The sequence below is a fragment of the Mangifera indica genome, unplaced genomic scaffold (genome assembly GCF_011075055.1).
Source record: "Mangifera indica cultivar Alphonso unplaced genomic scaffold, CATAS_Mindica_2.1 Un_0002, whole genome shotgun sequence".
Lineage (NCBI taxonomy): Eukaryota > Viridiplantae > Streptophyta > Magnoliopsida > Sapindales > Anacardiaceae > Mangifera > Mangifera indica.
The window spans coordinates 594,329-615,777 of record NW_025401094.1 but is presented as its reverse complement, the minus strand read 5'-3'; the positions used below and the strand labels follow the sequence as shown (position 1 = coordinate 615,777).

The 21,449-nt window shown below is 33.4% G+C and overlaps 1 protein-coding gene, 1 long non-coding RNA gene and 2 pseudogenes across 2 annotated transcripts; 1 reads left to right on the top strand and 3 right to left on the bottom strand.

Annotated features, from left to right (window-relative positions):
- The first annotated feature begins 566 nt into the window (after positions 1-566).
- Positions 567-1,081, top strand: LOC123205222 (GPI-anchored protein LLG1-like). The gene is made up of 3 exons (XM_044622147.1): positions 567-651; positions 753-791; positions 876-1,081. Exons 1-3 carry the CDS (start codon positions 567-569, stop codon positions 1,079-1,081), a joined length of 330 nt encoding a protein of 109 aa, XP_044478082.1.
- Positions 1,082-1,429: 348 nt separating this feature from the next.
- Positions 1,430-3,143, bottom strand: LOC123205183 (annotated as a pseudogene).
- Positions 3,144-4,307: 1,164 nt separating this feature from the next.
- On the bottom strand, positions 4,308-7,828 carry LOC123205221 (annotated as a pseudogene).
- Positions 7,829-17,117: 9,289 nt separating this feature from the next.
- On the bottom strand, positions 17,118-18,870 carry LOC123205185. Its single transcript, XR_006499809.1, has 3 exons — positions 18,765-18,870; positions 18,121-18,629; positions 17,118-17,760 (listed from the first exon to the last, which is right to left on the bottom strand). It is a non-coding gene; the product is annotated as an uncharacterized LOC123205185 (long non-coding RNA).
- Positions 18,871-21,449: the final 2,579 nt, after the last annotated feature.

The following is a 21,449-nucleotide window of genomic DNA, read 5'->3' as shown; positions in this document are numbered from 1 at the left end:
AGAAATTTTAATCAATATTACCAAAAATAAATGTTGCATTTATTTAACCCTAAAATTTATTCTAATCCAGTCAAAGGGAAACTAACGGAAACCAGGTATCCATTGAAATCTCACATCATCCAATCCAGCATGATCGTGCTAAGCACATTGAAGTGGATTAACATTTCATCAAGCAAAATCCTGAAACAAAAATATTGCGGCTTCCTTTTGTTAAATCTGAAGATCAACTGGTTGATCTACTTACAAAGGCTGTTCTAGTAAGATCTTTCATAGCTCACTTGACAAGTTGGGAATTATGGGTATCTATGAACCAATTTGAGGGAGAGTGTTAGCGTAAGCCATCCTCCAGACAGGATTTATTCTTATTAGAGCTTGACAAATTAGGAAATTGTCAGTTGTAAATTAAATGAATAGTTTGTTCTATGCCTATATATGGAATGTAAATTCAATAGAAAAATTAATTTTCCTTATATAAATATGTTATCACTTGCTCGTAATACAAGTAAGACTCAAATATAAATAAACTCATACATAATAAACAACAAAAATTTATTTCACTACTCATGATGGAGTTGGGGTTGAGTGGAAGCACGTGCTCAATTCTCTTTGTATTTCTGTTTGTGGGTTTGTCTTCTTCAGCTTTCAGTGCAGGCAATACATCAAGGCCTAGCATTTGAGTTTACATTAATTTGTTTTTGGGTGATTTTATGTGGAGGTGATTGAATCTGTTGCTGTCTTTGATAATTATACAGGTGATGTCTTTGGCGGAAACCTTGGTCAAGCTAAGAATGGTATGTTTAGTAGTTGAATGTGAATGTGCTGCATGTGCATTCAGAAATATTATGCTGATGTTATGTTGTACAATTAATGTGCAGATTGCACTGTGGACTTAAAGTCTCTGGATTTCACCATCCTCACAAGCCAATGCAAAGGACCAAATTTTGCAGCCGCTAGCTGTTGTAAGGCTTTTAAAGAATATGCTTGCCATTGTGCCGATGCAATTAACGACTCAACAACAGATTGCGCTACAGTCTTGTTCAACTACATTAGGCAAATGGGACATTACCATCCAGGCCGATAGCTGAAAAATAAGCGTTAACCATAGATGGGGTGATTAATGGATGGATGTACTTCTGTAGTTAAAATTTCTTCTCTCGGAATACAGAGCATGAGAGCTAATAGTTAAAGATTATTTCTTTTGGCATTCATTGTGTAACCAAAGAGAATTTGTACATGCAGGATAAGGAGAGAGGGAGAGCTATATCTACGAGGCATGTAAAAATTTTTAAAATTTATTTAGAATAATACTAACAAAATTCAATACTAAAAAATGATTTCATTAATCCCGTCAAGGGTTTAGTTTCAGTTATCTACAAGGCTGTTTTTCGGAGTTTTTTCAAATCTGATTTCATACTACCAGAGATTGCCTTTAAAGGAGATTAATCTTGAATGCAAGTATCATTTTAGCTTACAGAAGCAAAACGAATGCTAGGGTAATGCTTCTAGTGCAGCATTTTGATAGCGTATCTCACAAAGTCACTGTCATCTTCATTGGAGATGCTCCTTGAATAAGATATAGCGGTTGCTGAAGCTAAGGCTTCTAGTGCAGCATCTGCCAGATCCATTGTGAACGAAGATCAGCAGCTGAGGGCGGGTGCACGTCCCCAGCTTTGAATGCCAGATTCAAGAGCCAACTCCCAGCACTCCATGTCAATCTCTTCAAATGTTTGTATGTGCTCACTCACAAAACTGCAGTTGTAAATACAACAATTAATTTAACACTGTAGATAGCCGTTTTAGTGCTCATATTGACACACGAAATTGCTATTTTTGTAACTAGTCATGTACCTGACTGGAACTGCCAGAAGACACATAACTCCTTTATGGCCGACCTCATCAAGAACTTCACCAGTGTAGGGCTTCAACCATTGTACCAGCCCCACTCAACCCTAAGAAAACAAAACAAGGGAAAAGAAATGAAAATTCCTAATAATTAACCAACAAAACATTATAGTGCTTAACCGAATGATAAGAGTAAAAATTAGAGATCAATAAAGTCGGTATACAACAGCTATGACAATGCGCATAATTTAGGGCAGACAAGAAAGATGGAAGCCAAAACTTACGCAATTGGGTTTTTTTTAAAGTAAAACCTGATATGCCAGAGTATGATCAATGCCAACTCCTCGGTTTTTCAGGTTCTGCATGGTAGGTAGATTCACTCCTCCATCTAGTCTCTGTATGGATCACTAGCATTCTTAAGATAACTGACCGGTACTCCATGGGCACTAAAGAATATCATGACCTGTAGTTCCACATATAGAACTTAGAAAAGTCGTAGAGAGCTTATCCCATCAAATGACCACAACCCAAGCAAGTCAAATTTTAATACATATACTGGCTTTGTTTTGCAAAAGAACCATATAGAAAAAGAGTTTCCGCAAAGAAAATGCACCTCCTCAGGCTTTAATAATTTCCCCAACTCTTTCTGAAATTGTCTGCCATAGACTTGATGTAACCTTCTCGGTGATACCTGGACCATGTGATAGAAACAGGCATCCATGATAGGTATGCATATTCCCTGACAGAGTATTCTCAGTCAGAAATGGTATATGATATACAAATTGATTTACCACAGGCAAGAAATTGGAGAACATTCTAAAACAGAAGCAGCACCTAAATATTTTCCCAAAAACACGGATGCTTAACCCGGTTGTAGAGATAGAGAACTGCAGATAAAGTGGCGGCATAACGAGCCTCGTAATTTTGTCTCTCTTAATCTGTCAATTTTGAACTATGAGGACACTAGCAACTTTAAGATAGAAAGGGGTCATTCTTAACATAAGGCAGTAGTAAAAACTTAATGTCCTGAAATAATGCAATTGAACACTGGAAAGAAACTTAAAAATAGAAAAAAAGGGCAACCTATCTCATGCTTTGTCTTTCTTTATTCTATTTTTCAATTATTTTCGGAAGAGTTTAAAAACTAATCCATGAAATCACATTTAACAAAACAGAAGGATACAACCTCATAAACCACATGGCAGTTCAATGTGAGGCAAAAAGCTGGGAAGACTAAAACCTACCCGCTGCTCTCCCTCCTCTGTAAATGGGTACCATTGCCTCATTCCAACATAGACGTTGACAGGTAAGTTGTTTGCTTACAGAGCAATTCTAAGAGCATGTGCCTGCAACAAGTTTTTCAAATTACAATACACAATATCACAGACAAAACTGAAGGACAAAAATGAAAAAAAAATAGGGCACAGATTTTCTAAGTAAAAATTTAGAAAAAGAAGAAGAAAATAGATAAAATGCCATGAACAAACATTGCCCAAACATAAACAATGCTACAAATAGCAGGACATCCCAACCTGTAGAACAGAAATTAATTTTGCCAAGGGCCATTGAATAAACTGAAATAACCCGGAAAGGCGTATGATGTCCTTTATCAAAAACAAAATTGGTGCAAAAGTAACATTTTAAATGTAATATTCACTTTTTAATTATTATTATTATTATTATTTAAATAGGATAAGACTTAAATTTTAGGGGATAAGGTAAGTTTAAATTTTAAAAATATTTTATTAGGTAAAAGCAAAATAATAGTCAAATTTTTCATAAAGAGAGGAGATATTTTATTTGTGATAAATGTATATTTATTTTAAGACTTACCTTTAAAAAAAAAAAATCAATATTAATAAAGGGAGAGTGAGGATTTTCTTTTCTTTCAAAACAAAGAGGAAGGTTTGAGTATTGATTTTAGGAGGAGAAGAATTGTTAAGAAGGAGACTAAAATAGTGAAGCTGTGTTGTTGATATACGGGTGTTTTATGATTTAAGGATTAAAGTTTTTTTTTTTTAGAATTCAATTCAATTTTGTATTATAAATTGTTTATTTCATGATAGTTTTATATTAGTTTGTAAATTAACTAAAAACAAAAGAAAATTTATATGCATTTGGTTCTATTTTATTTTATATACTACTTTCATTTTATAAAAAAAAAATAGAATTTTTAGTAATTTGTTTATATCTTAACTTTGTAAATTTAAATAGATAGTCTACACTATTTGAAAAATTATATAAATATGTTGTTTAAATGAAAATATTTATATGAATCTTTTCATTTAAAAGAAATATTTACAAAAATATTTTGTTTTTCCTTGACAAAAACATTTATATATAAACAAAACAAAATATTTAAAAGAAATATGGGATTTGAGTCCCATATTTTACACTTGGGATTGTAACACAAACCAATATCACCAAAATCCTGTTGTTCACAGCTTAACACCTCAACACCAGACACAAATTCTGAGGTATGCATGGCTTGAAATAGATCTAATGGAGCTGTTTACCTCTTACCCTATGGGCTTTGGGCTTGACCATCTCTATGTCAAGTCCTGTGCCGTTGCTATTTTGATCAAGCTACATTACCACCTTTGAAACTTTATATGCTGAAATCATCAGTTCATATGAAACTCAGCTGTTCTTCAACATTTTTTGAAAATCTTGTATGATACTACTCTTAATCGCTTTCAAAAAACATTATTCTTGAATGCAAGTATCATTTTGGCGACAACAACAAAATGAATGCTAAGATAGAACTGAAGAACATTTTGATAGCATGCCTCACAAAGTCACTGTTGTCTTCACTGGAGATGTTCCTTGAGGAAGATATAGCGGTTGCTGAAGGCAATACTTATAGTATCGCATCTGCCAGATCTGTGATGACAGAACACATGCAGTTGAGGGCAGGAAAACATCCCCACTTTTGATTGCCACATTCAAGAGCTAACTCCCTGTGCTCCATGTAAATCCCTTCAAGGGCTTCTATGCATTCACTCACAAAGCTGCAGTTGTACATATTACAATTAATTTAACTCTGTATATTACCATTTTAGTGCTCATATCGACACACAAAATTGATATTTTTGTAACAAGTCATGTACCAGACTGAAAATGCCAGAAGACTCACGACACCATTTTGGCCTAGCCCAAGGAGAGCTTCATCAGTGCAGGAATTAAGCAACCAAACATTATAGTGCCCAACCTAATGAAGAGGAACAAAAAAGTATGAGATCAAGAAAGTCGGTAGAAAGCAGTTGTGACAGTACTCATAATTAAGGGTGGACAAGAAAGATGCAAGCTAAAACATATGAAATTGGGTTTCACAATCAAACCTGGTATGCCAGAGTGTGATCGTTGCCAAATCATCAGCTTTCCAATTTCTGCATTCCATCTGGTCGTTGCATGGATCACCAGCATTCTCAACACAAATGATTGGTCAAATTATCACACTATCTCAAGACAGTGGCATTGTCATGAATTCTCAAATGAGATCTCACAAAGTCATTGTTGTCTTCATTGGAGTTGTTCCTCGAGGAAGATATAGCAATTGCTGAAGGTAACGCTTCTAGTGCAGCATCTGCCAGACAATGATGAAGGAAGGTGTGCAGTTGAGGGCGGGTACATGTCCCCAGTTTTGAATGCCAGATTCAAGAGCCAACCGCCGTCACTCCGTACCAATCTCTCCCAGTGTTTGTACCTGCTGACTCACAAGGCAGCATTTGTAAATACAACAATTAATTTAACTCTGTAGATAGCCGTTTTAGTGCTCAAATCGACACATGAAAATGCTAAATTTGTAACTAGTCATGCACCTGATTGGAACTGCCAGAAGACTCAACTCCTTTCTGGCTGAGCTCATCAAGAACTTCATCAGTGTAGGGCTTCAGCCATTGTATCGGCCCTACTTGACTCTAACGAAACAAAAGATGGGGAAAGGAATGAAAAACCAAAGAATAACCAACCAAACATTTTAGTACCCAACCTAATGATAAGAGTGCTCACAATCTAGGGAAGACAAAAAAGTAGGAAGCTAAAACTTACACAGTTGGATTTCTTTTAAAGTAAAACCTGGTATACCAGAGTATGATCATTGCAACTCCTCGCCTTTTCAGGTTCTGCACGGTTAGGTAGATACACTCCTCCATCTGGTCTCTGTAAATATCGCCAGCATTCTCAACAAAACTAACTGGTACTCCATGGGCACTAAAGAAGATCATTACCTGTAGTTTCACATACAGAAGTCAAAAAAGTTGTATAGAGCTTATTACATCAAATGACCCCAACCCAAGCAAGCCAAATTTTATTACATATACTGGTTTTGTTCTGTAAAAGATCCATATAGAAAAGGAGTGTCTACTAAGTAAGTTCACCTCCTCAGGATTTAAGAATTTCCCCAACTCTTTCTGAATCAAGTCAGCCATAGACCTGATGTAACCTTCTTGGTGATACCAGGACCTTAAGATAGAAACAGGCATCTTAGATAGGTATGCATCTTCCCTGACATATTATTCTCACTCAGAAATGGTTCATGATATACAAATTGATTTACCACAGCCAAGAAATCCGAGAATATATTAAAACGGAAGCAGCACCTAAATATTTTCTCAAGAACAAGGATGCTTAACCCAATTGTAGAGATAGAGAACTGCAGATAAAGTGGCTGCACAACAAGCCTTGTAATTTTGTCTCTCTTAATCTGCCAAATGTAGCGAAATTTTGAACTATCAGGACACTGACAATTCTAAGATAGAAAGGGGTCATTCTTATCATAAAGCAATAGTTAAAACATGTTGTCCTAAAATAATGCAATTGAACACCGGAAAGAAGCTTACAAATAGAAAAAAAGGGCAACCTATCTCTTGCTTTGTCTTTCTTTTTTCTATTTTTCAATTATTTTCAAAAGAGTTTAAAAACTAATCCATGAAATCACATTTAACAAAACAAAAGGATACAAGCTCATAAACCACATGGCAGTTCAATGTGAGGCAAAAAGGTGAGAAGACTAAAACCTACCCGCTGCTCTCCCTCCTCTGTAAATATGTACCAATACCTCATTCCAACATAGACGTTGACAGGTAAGTTCTATGTTTCCAGAGCAATTCTAAGAGCATGTGCCTGCAACAAGTTTTTCAAATTACAATACACAATATTACAGACAAAAATGAAAGAAAAAATAGAGCACAAGTAAAAATTTAGAAAAAAAAGAAGAAAATAGATAAAATGCAATGAACAAACATGGCCCAAACATAAACAATGCTACCAATAGCAGGACATGTCAACCTGTAGAACAGAAATTAATTTTGCCAAGGGCCATTGAATAAACCGAAATAACTAGGGAAGGCGTATCATGTCCTTTATCAAAAGAAAAATTGGTGTAAAGGTAAAATTTTAAAGATACAAATATAAAAAGAGATAATAATTTTAAGAACAAAGAAAGGAGGGACAATCTGAATTACCGGATCTGCAAATAAATTATACAAAAATGTCTGAACATCGTGAACTGTCTCTGGCTCCAAGATTCAGAAGCAACACTCCAACCTTATATTCGGTGGCATGTGAATGGGATTGATATTCTGCATGCTCATCTCAAGCTACAATTCCATGCTCTGTTTTCCCCTGGATTTTCCATTACAATTTTCTGATATCAATCTAAATCAAGAATGTTGTGATTATGGTAAGGAGGAATCAAGCTACTGAAGAATGAAAAAAGTATTTTACATCCAATTACTGTTCAGATAGTTTAAATATTTAAAACACTCAAGGCCTTTGCTACACTAATCCTGGTTTATGTGGATAGCTTGTTCACTTTTTGTATCATCCCCTGCTCAAAATACTACTTTTGAATAAAGCCAAAACTAATGCCATAGAAAGGAAAATTATCACACTATCCGAAGACAGTAGCATCATCATGAATTCTCAAACGAGATCTGACAAATTTATTGTCATCATCATCGTAGATGTTCCTTGAGGAAGACATAGCTGTTGCTGAACCTAAGGCTGCTAATATTGCATCTGCCAGATCCTCGGCTCAAACAAAGCATGTTTCAGCTCAGTTAAGCTAGGAACACCGTCTTCTCTGTTGATGCAAGCAGCAGCCTTTTCTCCTTCTCATTCATGCTTATTTCTTCTAGATTCAAGCATTTAAGCCATTTGAGCTTACAAATAATGTACTAATGAGAAAACATAAATGGCAATTTGTTACATACCTGTTCTAAAGTTTGTTTTTACCTCAATTTTCTATTACAAAAACAATAGAATTGTATCAGTATGACAAATTAAATACGCATTAGAGCTATATCAGCAAGAGTGGGGGAATTCAGTACCCAGAATAAACAAGCGTATGAAATGTGCCTCCTCTGGTAAGTATACATCGGCATGCCACCTTGCCACACTGAATTTGCCCACCTATTTGTGATATTGATAATGCATAATCATTAGTCCTGCAGTAAGGATTTTAATCGTTGCTATTCCCAGTAAAAATTTAATAAATCAAAATTCAACAGTCTATAAATTGCAAATGATATCAAAAACCTCTTCAGCTTGTCTGCTTCTCTTTTTCTGCTACAAATCCATGCTCTGTATTCCCCTGCATGTTCTGTTACAATTTTCTGATATGAATCTAAATAAACTACATTGTGATTATGGCAAGGGGGCATCAAGCCATTGATAAAAGAAAAAGGTATTTTACATGCTAATAATATTGTTCAAATAGTATAAATAATTTCAATTGAACTGAATTCTTATATAAACATCCAAGGTTATTGCATTGCTAGGAAATGAACATTAAACAGAATTCCCATTTTGCGCTTTGCCAATTATAATCTCTGCTCCGGATGCCAGTCTTGCTATACAAAGCATTAACAAACTTCAGTTGTCAATAATAATTATGACAGAACTATAACCCAGTTTGATTCAGTTGATAGTAAATTGATTTAGGGAAACATAAATCATTCATACCATTTACTTGTTGTCTTCTAATTTCCTCCTGCCAAACAATTCACATTTTTCCATTATTTATTATTTCTCTAACAAAATAACCATATCTATTATCATGTCTAAATTATTAATTTTCCAATACAATTTATTAAAAAAAATATTTACCCAACAATCGTCTCTATATAAATAATAAGAACCCCCTTTTTTTACATGTCAAGTTGTAATATAATATTTGTTAAACAGAAGCCCAGTTTATGTGCAAGTCTAAAGCCCAGACGTGGCCCAAATGCTGTTAAGTAAATGAGGTGCATGACATGGTGCGTTTTATTAATGTAAATGATGCAAAAAACACTGTATTAAGTTGGAGTGCTGAGTTCAATAAGTCACGGAGTTTTAGCTCAAGTACCGTGCAAATTGACTTTTTGTTAAAAGAGTATCCAGTGTATGTTTTATGTTTTCTTTGTATGGTTAGTTACTGTTCGGTTGTATTTGATGATGAGCTGTAGATTTTAAAAAATCTGGTTTTAATCAATGGACAGGATATAGAATTCAGTTACTGACCTGGCAGCTCAAGTGTTTGTATAAATGTCTGTATTAGCTAGTTTGCAAGGTTAAGGAAAGATTTTGAGGAATTTCAGAAGAAAGTTCGTGCCCTAGTTTGGCAATATATTGAAATCTGGAATTTGTTCATTTCCTGCTCTTTTATCTTCTGACTCACAGATTCTTTCAATATTCCATAGGCAACTTTCATAACCCAGATTTTAGATTATATACACATATATATCAAAATTAATACAAATTGTTGTTGTCACTTCCAAAGGTTGATGGGACATTTTCTCACTTGGTGCAATATTAATTATTATTTTATTTTCAGATTTAATTATTACAACTATTGTTTGATACAATCATCAGCTTGGCATCGCCAGTCCTTGACTCTCTAGCAATAACATCTGAAAAATAAGAGGTGATTGCTTGTTAATTTTGTAGGCCACTAATCTTTCTTCTTACCTATAGCACCTGCACAAGTTGTTATTGAACAAGTTTATAAACGACATGTCATTTGTAAAACTAATTTAACTCACTTAGTCAGGGGGTTGCTACAAAAAGTAAATCATTCATTCAATATGCCATCCATAATCAATCAGTATGCAAGTATTATTATGTGTTTTTCTCAATTAGAAATCAAAATAGCTGAGTTATCTGTATATGGACTCTTTTCCTATTTTAAAAAAGATATTCAACGAAACTACATTAAATTATTCAACGAAACTATTCAACGAAACTACAACCCTCTATATATTTTAAAAAAAAAAAAAAATTGGAGCATAGGTTCCCCATTGATCAAGACATAAAATGCTACTTGCATTAAATTATTCTTTAAAGTCAGACATCTACAAAAGACGAGTAGGTATCTATCATTGTAATTTTAATATTTTAACCCAATATCAACAACCATAGGCCGAAATTCCAACCAAAAATATAAAACCGTGAGAGCAACAAACAAACTACTTTCCTTGAAAAAATGAAGGAAAGTAGTTTTACCCTTCATGTATTTATCTAGTGTAATCTATTCATTTTTAACTATTTTTATCCATAGCACCTTATTTTCACAGCTGAGTCCTTTGACCAGAATGAAGAAACAAGCAGCACAATATTTCTTTACATGGAAATCAATTCACAAACTTGCAGTTTCTTAATAACCAAAAACTCTTCTATACTAATCATGGTCAGCCTCACCCAGTCATAAATTCATACAGTAGTCAATTCCAGTAGTTAAGGACGATCCTTAAACTTCAATAATACAGGAGCATGTTCTCAACAACACCTAAAAGAAACACTTACATGCTAAGTTTTACAGATCCTAAAAGGTTTCACTACCAGTACACATTAAAGCCCCAAACATGTAGAACCCAAACCAAGAAATAACTTTAAACATTTGTTCATTATACATGAATATATAAGATCACTATCTATCATGCATTGTCATTTCTAGCTTTCTGCACAACAAAAGCACCAAAAATCAAAAAGCCTCAAAAAGGAACAAGACAACAAGAGAAAGACAGGCTTCTAACACACATTGAATTCTTGCTGGAACACCTCTCCTTCGCTTGGCTCATGAGTGACCAAAAGCCCAACAAAAAAATGCTTTTATAAGTTACATTTAGTCGGTCTTCGCTTATTTCCACATCAATATACTATCAAATTATACTTGCTCAAGTTGAATTACAATTCAATGCATACCAAATTTCTAACCACATATATATATTTGGAAATCATTCAATGTATTTGCACTTTATAATCCTTAACCCTTCCTAAATTGAATAATCTTTCTGCAATACTCTAGTAACAAAACAGGAAGATCAAATTTTCAAACAATATTTCAAATAAATCACGTTTTTAAACAACAACATCATTATATAGATTCTCAATGAAAGTTCTTGAAAGCACATTGAGTCCACCTGACAACTAGAATCTTACAAAAATGACATCAATTGCACCTTCTGATTTGCTCCCAATGTATTGAAAGTCATTTGGCACCAACTTTGCCAACATGTCGAACATATACGAGAACAACATGGCAATCTCATCTACAAAATTAAAAAACACTAACAATTATTAACATACGTATTCAATTAGTTTTAATCCTATATATTTGAGATGGCAAAAAAGACATAGATTTATGACAATTAAGTAGACGGGATTATCGACAATTTTGAAAGGGTTACAAGAACAGAAGGGAGAGGATGGCATGGTGTTATGCCTAGTTTTGAAATGACTGTAAACTAAAGCCACAAAACTGAATACTAGAATAGATTTACAGGATTTATTTCTAACAATAGAACCATCGCAATTAACCACCAGAGACACCTAACTCTACCATAAATTTAAAAGATTAGATAATATCAGTAAAGTCCTTCATATAATATATCATTTCATTTTGTCCCTTTAAATTTTGATTAATATCATATATAACCTTAGAATTTATTAATCAAAAGGAAACTTTTATGCATACATACATACATATATATATATATATATATATATATATATATATATATATATATATATATATATATATATATATATATATATATATATATATATATATTTATTTATTTATTTCTTTTTAAATATGTTTAAGAAGAAATGTAACCTCATCTAATGCCACACACTTACCATATGATTTTGCAGTTTGCTACCAACATTTTTGAGGGTATCTATTCCATAACTTTGAACAATTTGTAATCATATAAAATCGTATATTAATTTAATTGTAAAACAAAATTTAAACTTGAGTTTGAATTCGAATATAATATGATAGATTTGATTCAACCTCAAATTGGCTTCAAATTTGAGTGGACTAGGATTGAATCTACTTCTACACCTAAATAAGCTTTAATATGAAAATTTTAAATTTGAACACTAAAATGTAATATAACATAATTGCTAAAATTATAGTAAAATGTTAAACTGCCTTTATATTAAAATAATAATATTTTATCCGTAACACTGGGGTGGATACTTTCTACAAAACTTGAGGATTCCACTGCAGATTTCTGATATTTTCTGATACAGTTACTCGTACTAACACTGGACCTGGGCATGTCTGGGAAATCCCATTATCTTCATCTTTGTGATTCATTAAAAAAACTTTCCTTTCCCTTTCCCTTTCTTCTTCCTCCCTCCGTACTCTGCTGAGTGTTTTTACCCTTTTAATCTTTGTTTTCCAAATTACCCTCCATCCATGGCCACCGCCCCTGCAACCCCCGACCGTTGCAGTCTCCCAGACCCCATTTTCTTCAACATCGTGCAACGCCTCCAACCCAAACTGAACTCAGCCGTTTCCGCGCCGTCTGCAGCACGTTCCGCTTCGCCGTCCCTCTCCCCTCTCCGAAACTTTCACTCGTCATTGCGGAATCCACTGTCTATGCCTTGCAACACCTTTCCTTCGAGGCCCCTCCGTCGATAATCAAAGTTGAAAAATCAAGCCAGGGAAAAACCCGGGTCCGGGACCCTTACTCTCGCCGCCATTTCGCCGCCATTTTGAAGGGCACGTTCTTGACATGTTGCCTTAGTCAGTGAACTTGCTGGAATATCGCGTGCAGGAAATCGGTAAAAGATATATAATTGATTGGGTTCCGGTTGAACATCCGAGACAGTTTAGTGGGTGGAAGTATATTTTGTTGCAAAATTTGCCGTCTCTGGAGATAATGATGAGTTAGCGGTCATGGTTTTTCTGAATTTTGAGTTGATGGTTTGGAGAAGCAGTGATAAGAAATGGGTCGACTTGGGTTTTGGTGATGTTGATGTTCAGGATATTGTTTATTATAGGAAGCAATTTCATGTAGTGATGTCAAATGGGCATATTTTAAGTGTTGATCCGAAGTCTTTGGAGGTTAGTTCTCCATTGTTGACCCGTTTTACTTACAAAAGCTTTGTAAATACATCTAGTGAATTGTATTTGATTGAAAATCGTAATAGTTGTGGTAAAAAATTTGGAAATCAGAAAAATTTCTCTCCAGCTAAGGCTCAGAAAGTGGTTTTGAATTCTATTTTCTATGTGTTTGAGCTTGACGAAGAAAAGCAAGAGAGGATTGAAGTGAGGGATTTGGATGGTAGAGCATTGTTTCTGTTTGATGGAGGTGACTTATTTGTTTCGGCTAAAGATTTTTTGGGAATAAAACCAAATTGTGTTTATATGGGTGAAACTGATTTCTTTGAGATTACATAAGATTTTCCCGGGATGTATACTTCGATTTTTGACTTCAGTGACGGTGGTAACAAGTGGCTCATTTCATTTCCTGAATCTTCTGTATATTTTGGCCTCCACCAGCTTGGCTTTTCACTGAATGTAAGTTTTTTGTCTTTTTAAATTGTCTATTGTATAGAACTTGCTGTGTTGAATTCGCAGGAGTGGACTTGTGCTTATGGTTCATATCTTTATTTGTGATAGCAATGCCATATTAAATTCTGGTTCGTTTGACTAGATTGAAGACTCTTTAACAAGATTATGTAAGCATTGAAAATGCAGATTTAAAAAGCATATCAAAATTGTATGTTAGTTGGATCTGCTGGAATTGTTTATGTTTACAGGTTGTTACATGATTCTGATAGTGATGCCATATTTTTTTTAATTAAATTCTGATTTGTGTTACTAGATTGAGGACATTTTTAACAAGATTATGTAAGCACTGGAAATGCTGATTTAAATGGACATGGTATAAAAGAGTATATATACTGACTTCCTGTATGTTCAAATGCTTATACAGATTTGAGTTGTTGTTGCTTGTCTTGAATCAGATATGGATTTGCTTTGTTGTGTTCTTTATTGTCTCCTTTTGCTACAACATCTTTCATGATGCTCACAATCCAAGCTTTAGCTGCTTGTGGGTGTGAACTCTTGGAAAATCATTAATCCAGGTTGTTCTGGAGATAGTTAAATTACTCATTGCAGGTCGTCAAGCATGAGATTCAAGCAATATGATTTCTGAATAGTTCAATACTTTATGCTGTTTCTCTGTTTACTTCAGTTTCAGATAGTCAACTTTTAGGGAATGGTTGCATAACTCCACGATCTCTCTTCTCTCAGCCATGATTCATTGTCACAGGGTACTCTGTTTTTCGATTTCAGTCCTTGATAGTCTCTCTATATTTTCATATGTCAAAAACAAAAATTTACCAGTAAACTAAGTTTTCTTTTTATCTTTTCTTTCATGGATCGTATCCTCTTGAATAACTCTTACCATTTTGTCATGAGTAAACTGTTTTATTTAATAATTTGTTTTTGTGATTTATTGAAACTTTCTTATATCTTGTTTTATTATGCCTTGTGGCAGATTCTCAAGTTTCTGTGGCATCAATATGTTCAGCCATTGGTGTTTATGCCAGCCTCTATGTGGATTTTTTCCGTGATGTGTTTACTGATTGATTCCTGGATTCTTACTCTATCAGACCTTTACTGAATTGAATCTTTTTCATCATCATTTACATATGAAGCATTATTTTGTTTCGAGTTTAACGTACAGATCCGTTCTCATATTCACCTAGAAAATTTTGCACTGCCTTTCTGAGTCATGTTCATCATGACTTTTTGTTCTCCTTAGTACTTTAACCAACGCCTGCAATTGGGCTTCATTATTACATGTTAGGTACTTGAAGAGCCTCTATGCGTTGCACAGATCTGTTTCTTTCGGCCTATTTGTAATATATATATATATATAAAATCATCAATGAGCATTACTTCTACTTAGCCAAACTTAATGTACACATGCTTAAAATTCTACCGTTATCAATTTCAATAAAACCACCAGTTACATTTTCTAATTATGGGTATAATTATCAATTTTAAAAGCAAATTACTAAAAGTATGAACAACTTATTTCCGTATCAGTACACTATCAAATTATACTTATTCAAGCTGAATTACAAATATGCGTACCAAATTTTTAACCACATAAATACATTCAGGAGCCATTCAATTCAACGTATTTGTACTTTATAATTCTTGATGAACCTTTCCTAAATCGAACACAACCTTTCTCACAATCCAACAATAATCTAGCAACAACACGAAAATCACATTTTCAAACCATATTTCAAGTAAGTCACATATTAAAACTACAACATCATTATATAAATCATCAACAAAAGTTCTTGAAATCACATTGAGTTCACTTGTAGACTAATTGACATCAATTTTAACTTGTGAACTGCTCCTAGTGTATTGAAAGTCATTTGACACCAACTTTGCTCGCATGTCGAATACATTTGAGAACAACTTGACAATCTCACCTATGAAATTAAAAACATTAACAAATATTAATATATACATTCAGTTAGTTTTAATTCTATATATTTGAGATGACAAAAATGACACAGATTTATGACAATGAAGCAGACAGGACTATCGACAATTTTGAAAGGGTTACAAAGAACGAAAGGGAAAGGATGGCGTGGTCATTATGACTTATTTGAAATTAATTGTAAACTAAAGCCACAAAATCAAACTCGAGCAAACTACAAGATTCATCTCTTAGGATAGGGTCATTGCAATTAACCACTAAAAACACCTAATTCTGTGATAAATTTAAATGATTGGATAATATCACTAAAGTCTTTCATATGATATATGATTTCATTTTGCCCCTTTAAATTTTGATTAATATCATATATAACCCAGTAATTTATTAATCAACTGAAAATTTGAAGGCAAATCATATAGAACAGTACATTAATTTAATTGTAAAACAAAAACAGTAATTAATGTTACTTTAAGTGCTATGTCATCTATAGACTATATATCCTCAATTTGATCAATAAACAAAATTCAAACTCAAACTGAATATAATAAATTTGATCCAACCTTAAATTGGCTTCAAATTTGACTAGACTAGAATTAAATCGGCTTCTACGTCTAAATAGGCCTAAATGTGAAATTTTAAATTTGAACACTAAAATGTAATATAACATAATTCCTAAATTATAGCAAAATGTAAAAATTTTATGTATAAACGAGTGATTAGAAATATATTCAAACAATTTAACGCAATATTATATGATTAAGTATAATTAAATTACTCTATCATATGATGATATATTAATTTATTTATATAAAAGAGTATCCTCAATTTATAATACCATTTAGTTTTACATAAAATAAAATATATTAATTTTAATCACATGAAAATAAAAGAATTGGATCTTCAGTTAAACAATTATGTACTCAAGGTTGTCACATTTCTTTTTCAAGGTTTCAAAAAGGTATAAAAACATCATATCCAAAACAGTTGATAAATATATAAGTTATACGTTTAATTATAATTTTTCAAGTTAAAGTTAATTCACCAATTTCTATTGTAAGTTCAACTAGAGCTCACAACTCCTGAGCTCACCAAACTCAGACTTAAATTTTGAATAAATCCAATTGAATCGAATTCAAATCTAATAGCACTCAACTTACGATCTTAGTATTGTGGTAAAGTAAATCATTTTTGTTAATATATTATTATTATTACCCATAACACAGGGGTGTCTTTGTACTTTCTAAGGAAGTTTGGAACTGTTGATAAGTGGAAAGGGCTACCAGCTGGCGAAAACTCTTGGAATGCTATCATAAGCTCAAACAGCTCTTTCCGAACTGCAGCTTGAGGGCAAGGTGCCTATTGACATTTATGCAAGGAAAAAGGGAAGAAAGAAAGGTGAAGCTGAAGGAACAAGTGGCGAACATCCAGGAGTAACAAGTGGCAGTCATCTAGACAGGAAGCATGCAACAAGTAACCTTGAAGAAGCCGAGCCCAGGCTTTCAGTGGAGGGGACCACAGAAATGCTATTGGTTGATATTGCAGCAGGAGACAAGAGAGTTGACTATGGGAAGCATGGTAAAGGAGACATAGGGGATGCAGAAGAGGGTAGGGAGAAATCAGTCAAGTAGAAGGAAGGGAGAGACCAGCCTCTCGAATGCTGGAATTTGGGTTTATCTTTTGATGTTGATTCTCTGTTGGTTTGTTTCGTGTTATGTTAGTTGAGAGAGTGATACTATCAGCAAGAACAGTTACTGTAAGTCTGAACTTCATCTACTAATATAAGAAACTTTCCATTACACTGCTGCATTGAGTATTTACAATTTCAATTAGTACAGAATACATTTTATCCTAGTCCTTCTATTATTTTTGTTCTTGAGCATAAACACGGCAACACTAGCACTTGAGCAGGAAATAGCAGGAACATCCAGCAGCAATCTTCGGCAGCAACAGCAGGTTCATATCACATTAGCATTGGTCTGGCAACTCAGGTGAACAGATGATTGTTTTTAATTGACTTAGAACCTACCAAACTACCAACAAAGGCACCTAGGTAAATTGCCAAATCATTGGCCATGAGTCTGATTAAGAAGAACTTTGCCACAACAACAAAATCAACAACTTTGGTCCCAAATACAGGTCCTACGTCAATATCATGTAACTCTCAATGGAACTACACAGAAAATTTGTGCACGTCAAAGCACATTTTAACATGATGCCCCACCCCCCCCAACCCCTATTTTACCCCAGTGACAAAACTAAAAAACACAAACACAGACACATGATTATATTAAAGGATTTATTCAGTTAAGGAATTAGAAACTGAATCAGGATGTGTTGCTGAAGAAGTTCATAACCATCACATAGTAATGATGCAATAACTGAAATGTTATAAATTCAATATGCTGATGCTTTTGCAAGACATGTTCTTCCAAGGAACAAAAGAGCATTCACACCGTATAACATAACCATAACAAAACAAGCAATAAAATCATATAATAAAAACTTTAAAGCAAAAGAAAAACAAATTCACCTCCTCCGAGCACACAGGTTTGAAAAAGCCGGTGATAGACTGACTGACAGGAGGTTGATGCAGAACTGGTTTACCCTGCTCATAAGAATTTGCTTCTGGGACGCAGAACCTGAATACCATCTTCCTTGCGGCCCAGCATCATAAACCTTTTTACCATAATTTTTACTCTTTAACAACTTTTCTTCTTCTTTTTTATCTCCTATCAGCAATCCATTAACTGTGCAAGAAAATCTCTATCCAACTGACCCCCATTACCCTCACTGCTTCCAAAGAACCTTAAATCTCCAAAAAATATTTCCTCGCACAATTGAATCAGCGAACCCAGTTGCCCTAATAGCCTCCTTGTGCTCCAGAAATCTTGTTTCCAAGCATCCCCAATAAAGGACTCCAACTTTTGCAGAATTAGAAATACCCTTTCGCTGACTATTTACATTACTCCAAAATGCAGAAACTTTTTCAACAGTTTCACAAATTTTGGAAAAAGAACGAAACCCCATTGCCCAATTGACCTAAGAAACCAGAACAATAGATAAACATAGCCTATGATATTTTTCCCATTTCTTTATTCAGGTAATAATAAATGAAATGATTGTGGAAATAAAAGTTAAAAAAAAAAATAGAGAAGAAATGAAGTCAAGGCTGACCATTGAGCAATCTGTTTATGGATTCTCCTCTCACTCTCTTTTTCCTTTTATTTGTTCTCGTGTCGTATCCGACCTTGAAAGAGGCAGTCGGAGCCTTTCTGGGTTGAAAGACACTAGTTATTAGAATCCGCTGCCCGTGCCTGCTAATTAGACCCTGATGTTTGACAAAATTACGCTTCGATCCAACAAAATTAGAACAGTACATAAATTTCACACCTAATGTTTGGCCTAAAAATCTTTACACTCCTATTTGACATGAATAACACTTTCCCATCCAAAATCAAAATATTTAAAAAGAATTAACAGTGTAAGGGTAAAATAGTAATTGTATTATTTTTTAATTTTGAAAGAAAAAAAACAATTGTCTTACAATAAGACTCAAACGTGTTAATATTGACACTTTTAATCTTAAAAAGTTTAAAAACTTATAAATCAATCTTCAAATCCTTAAAATCATATCCTCACTAGGGATAAATATGACAAAACAATCATTTTTGAATAAAGAAATGCAAGCAACAGACTCTTCAACTAATTTACCATCATTTATGTCATTGGTCATAAGTGTTCTATTAGGAGGTTGCCACATTTGGGGCACAAAATATGTAGTACCCTAAAAAGTTTGCAATAGATGATGAAGGTGGCAACATAGTCATCAAATTGTAGTGGTATGCTACCTCTAAAGGTTAAATATTTTGAAAATCTGATTTGAAACCGAAAGTTTTGTTTTTAAATGTACTTTTAATTAAAAAGTCCTTGTAATATTAGAACTTTTAATTTTGCAAGTGCTCTAGCATATTCTTCACCTTCTCGACATAAGAAAATCTCTTGGCATGAACTTACTTTCAATATGAATTTTTTAAGATTGATAAATTTAAGAAGAAAATGAAATGAAATATATGCATATTCATCCTTAATCAATTCAAAAGTTTCTACTTTACCAAAATTCTCTTAAATCTAGAACTTCGAGATCAGGAAGATCAATAGCCCCTACTAATTTCTTTGGATGAGTCGTCAAATACTTGCAGCACTTTCAGCTTGGAAAATTTCTAAGAGAGTTTAACTGGAATATTTGTGTTGAGTGAAACTACAAGTTTTAGATTGACTCCGCCAAGTAATTGATCTCACATCATCCTCAAAATGAAATGCCTCCAAATCAAAATTAGCTTATAATAATCTTAAAACGAAACTTTAATTGTTGCCAAAGAAAAATTAGAGAAGCAATTTCTTGGTAGAAAAGTTTGGGTACTAATTACTGTATAAATTAATCAATAATTAGAAATATGAGTGCACATGATTAAATTCATGAAATATGGTAATGCAATTAATTAATAATTCCATGGAAAAGTTTAGTTAATGGCTTGTTTCTAATTAAAATATGTTGAAAAACGACTTACAAAACTAGTGATTAAACATACTTTTAATGGGTAGGAGTGTCATGGAAGGAATGGTCGAACATATATATTGGAATTATGCTCTAGCCCAGCATTAATCAGTAATTATTAGATGATGATACGAGTTTGATTTTGGCAAGATCTATATGTTTGATGATGTAGACTAATGTACAACATCATGACAAAAAATGAAGGCAAATTTGAGTATGAATGATAAATGTGCAACAAATTTGATAAATTTAAATAAGAAAATAAATGAAATTCAAAATAGCAACATTAGTCAGTAGTTTAAATATGAAATTAGCAACTATTGAGGAAGGAATCATTCATTCATTAAAATTAGATTAAAAAAAAAATTTTCATGAGGGTTTTACTTAGAGGCTTCGGTGGTTTGGGCTCAGCCTGTTCTAGTGTGGCCCATTGAGCTAGGGGTAGGCTAGGTCGAGGGCCCACATAGTTATGAGTCTTTGGGTTGGGTTGACCCTAAAAATATACAAAACTTATGACATGATCCCATATATATAAGGTCAGGCTAACCCATTAATTTTAAAAAAATAATTTTTTATATTATAATATTATTTTATTGACTTATTTATTTTTAAGAATATTGTATACAATGTTGGATCGGCCCATCTTGCAACACAACCCAACTGATACACAAGATTGGCACAACCCGCTATAATAACAGATTAGGCTACCCAACTCATTTTATATGTCTGCGCCCTTTACTTATCAAATTACGCTTCATAGGCCATCATGGTGAACTGACCCCTTGGAAGATCGAAGTCCAACCTAAAAAATAATATCAACCCACAAAAATAAGATGTATCACTTGGTCCTAAAAAAACCTCTACTAATCTTTTAAATAAATTATTAACATTTAATTTAATTTTTTGATATTCACAACTATTTGTGTCATCTCAAGTTACAAGCAATTTCAAATTCAAAACTCAAACAACATCAGATTTTTAAACCCTTTATTTTAATGTGTTTAATTAACCAGATTCCCATTACAAACTGTCCAAATTCAATCCACCATTCATTTTATATTACTTTTTCTAAATTTTGTTTCAGGTAACAAGAAATATTAAAAATCATACACTTAAGTTTTGATTTTTCATAAATATATATATTAACTTAAGGTTGATTGCCTATGCTTCAGAGAATGAATTTTGACTCTGAAACTTGAACTTCACTCTCCTCATTATCATCTTAGAAGCCTTGATATTTTAAAGTAAAGTTTAAACGATACCAAAAAAGAGATATTAGTAAAATTAATGGAATATTAAAACTT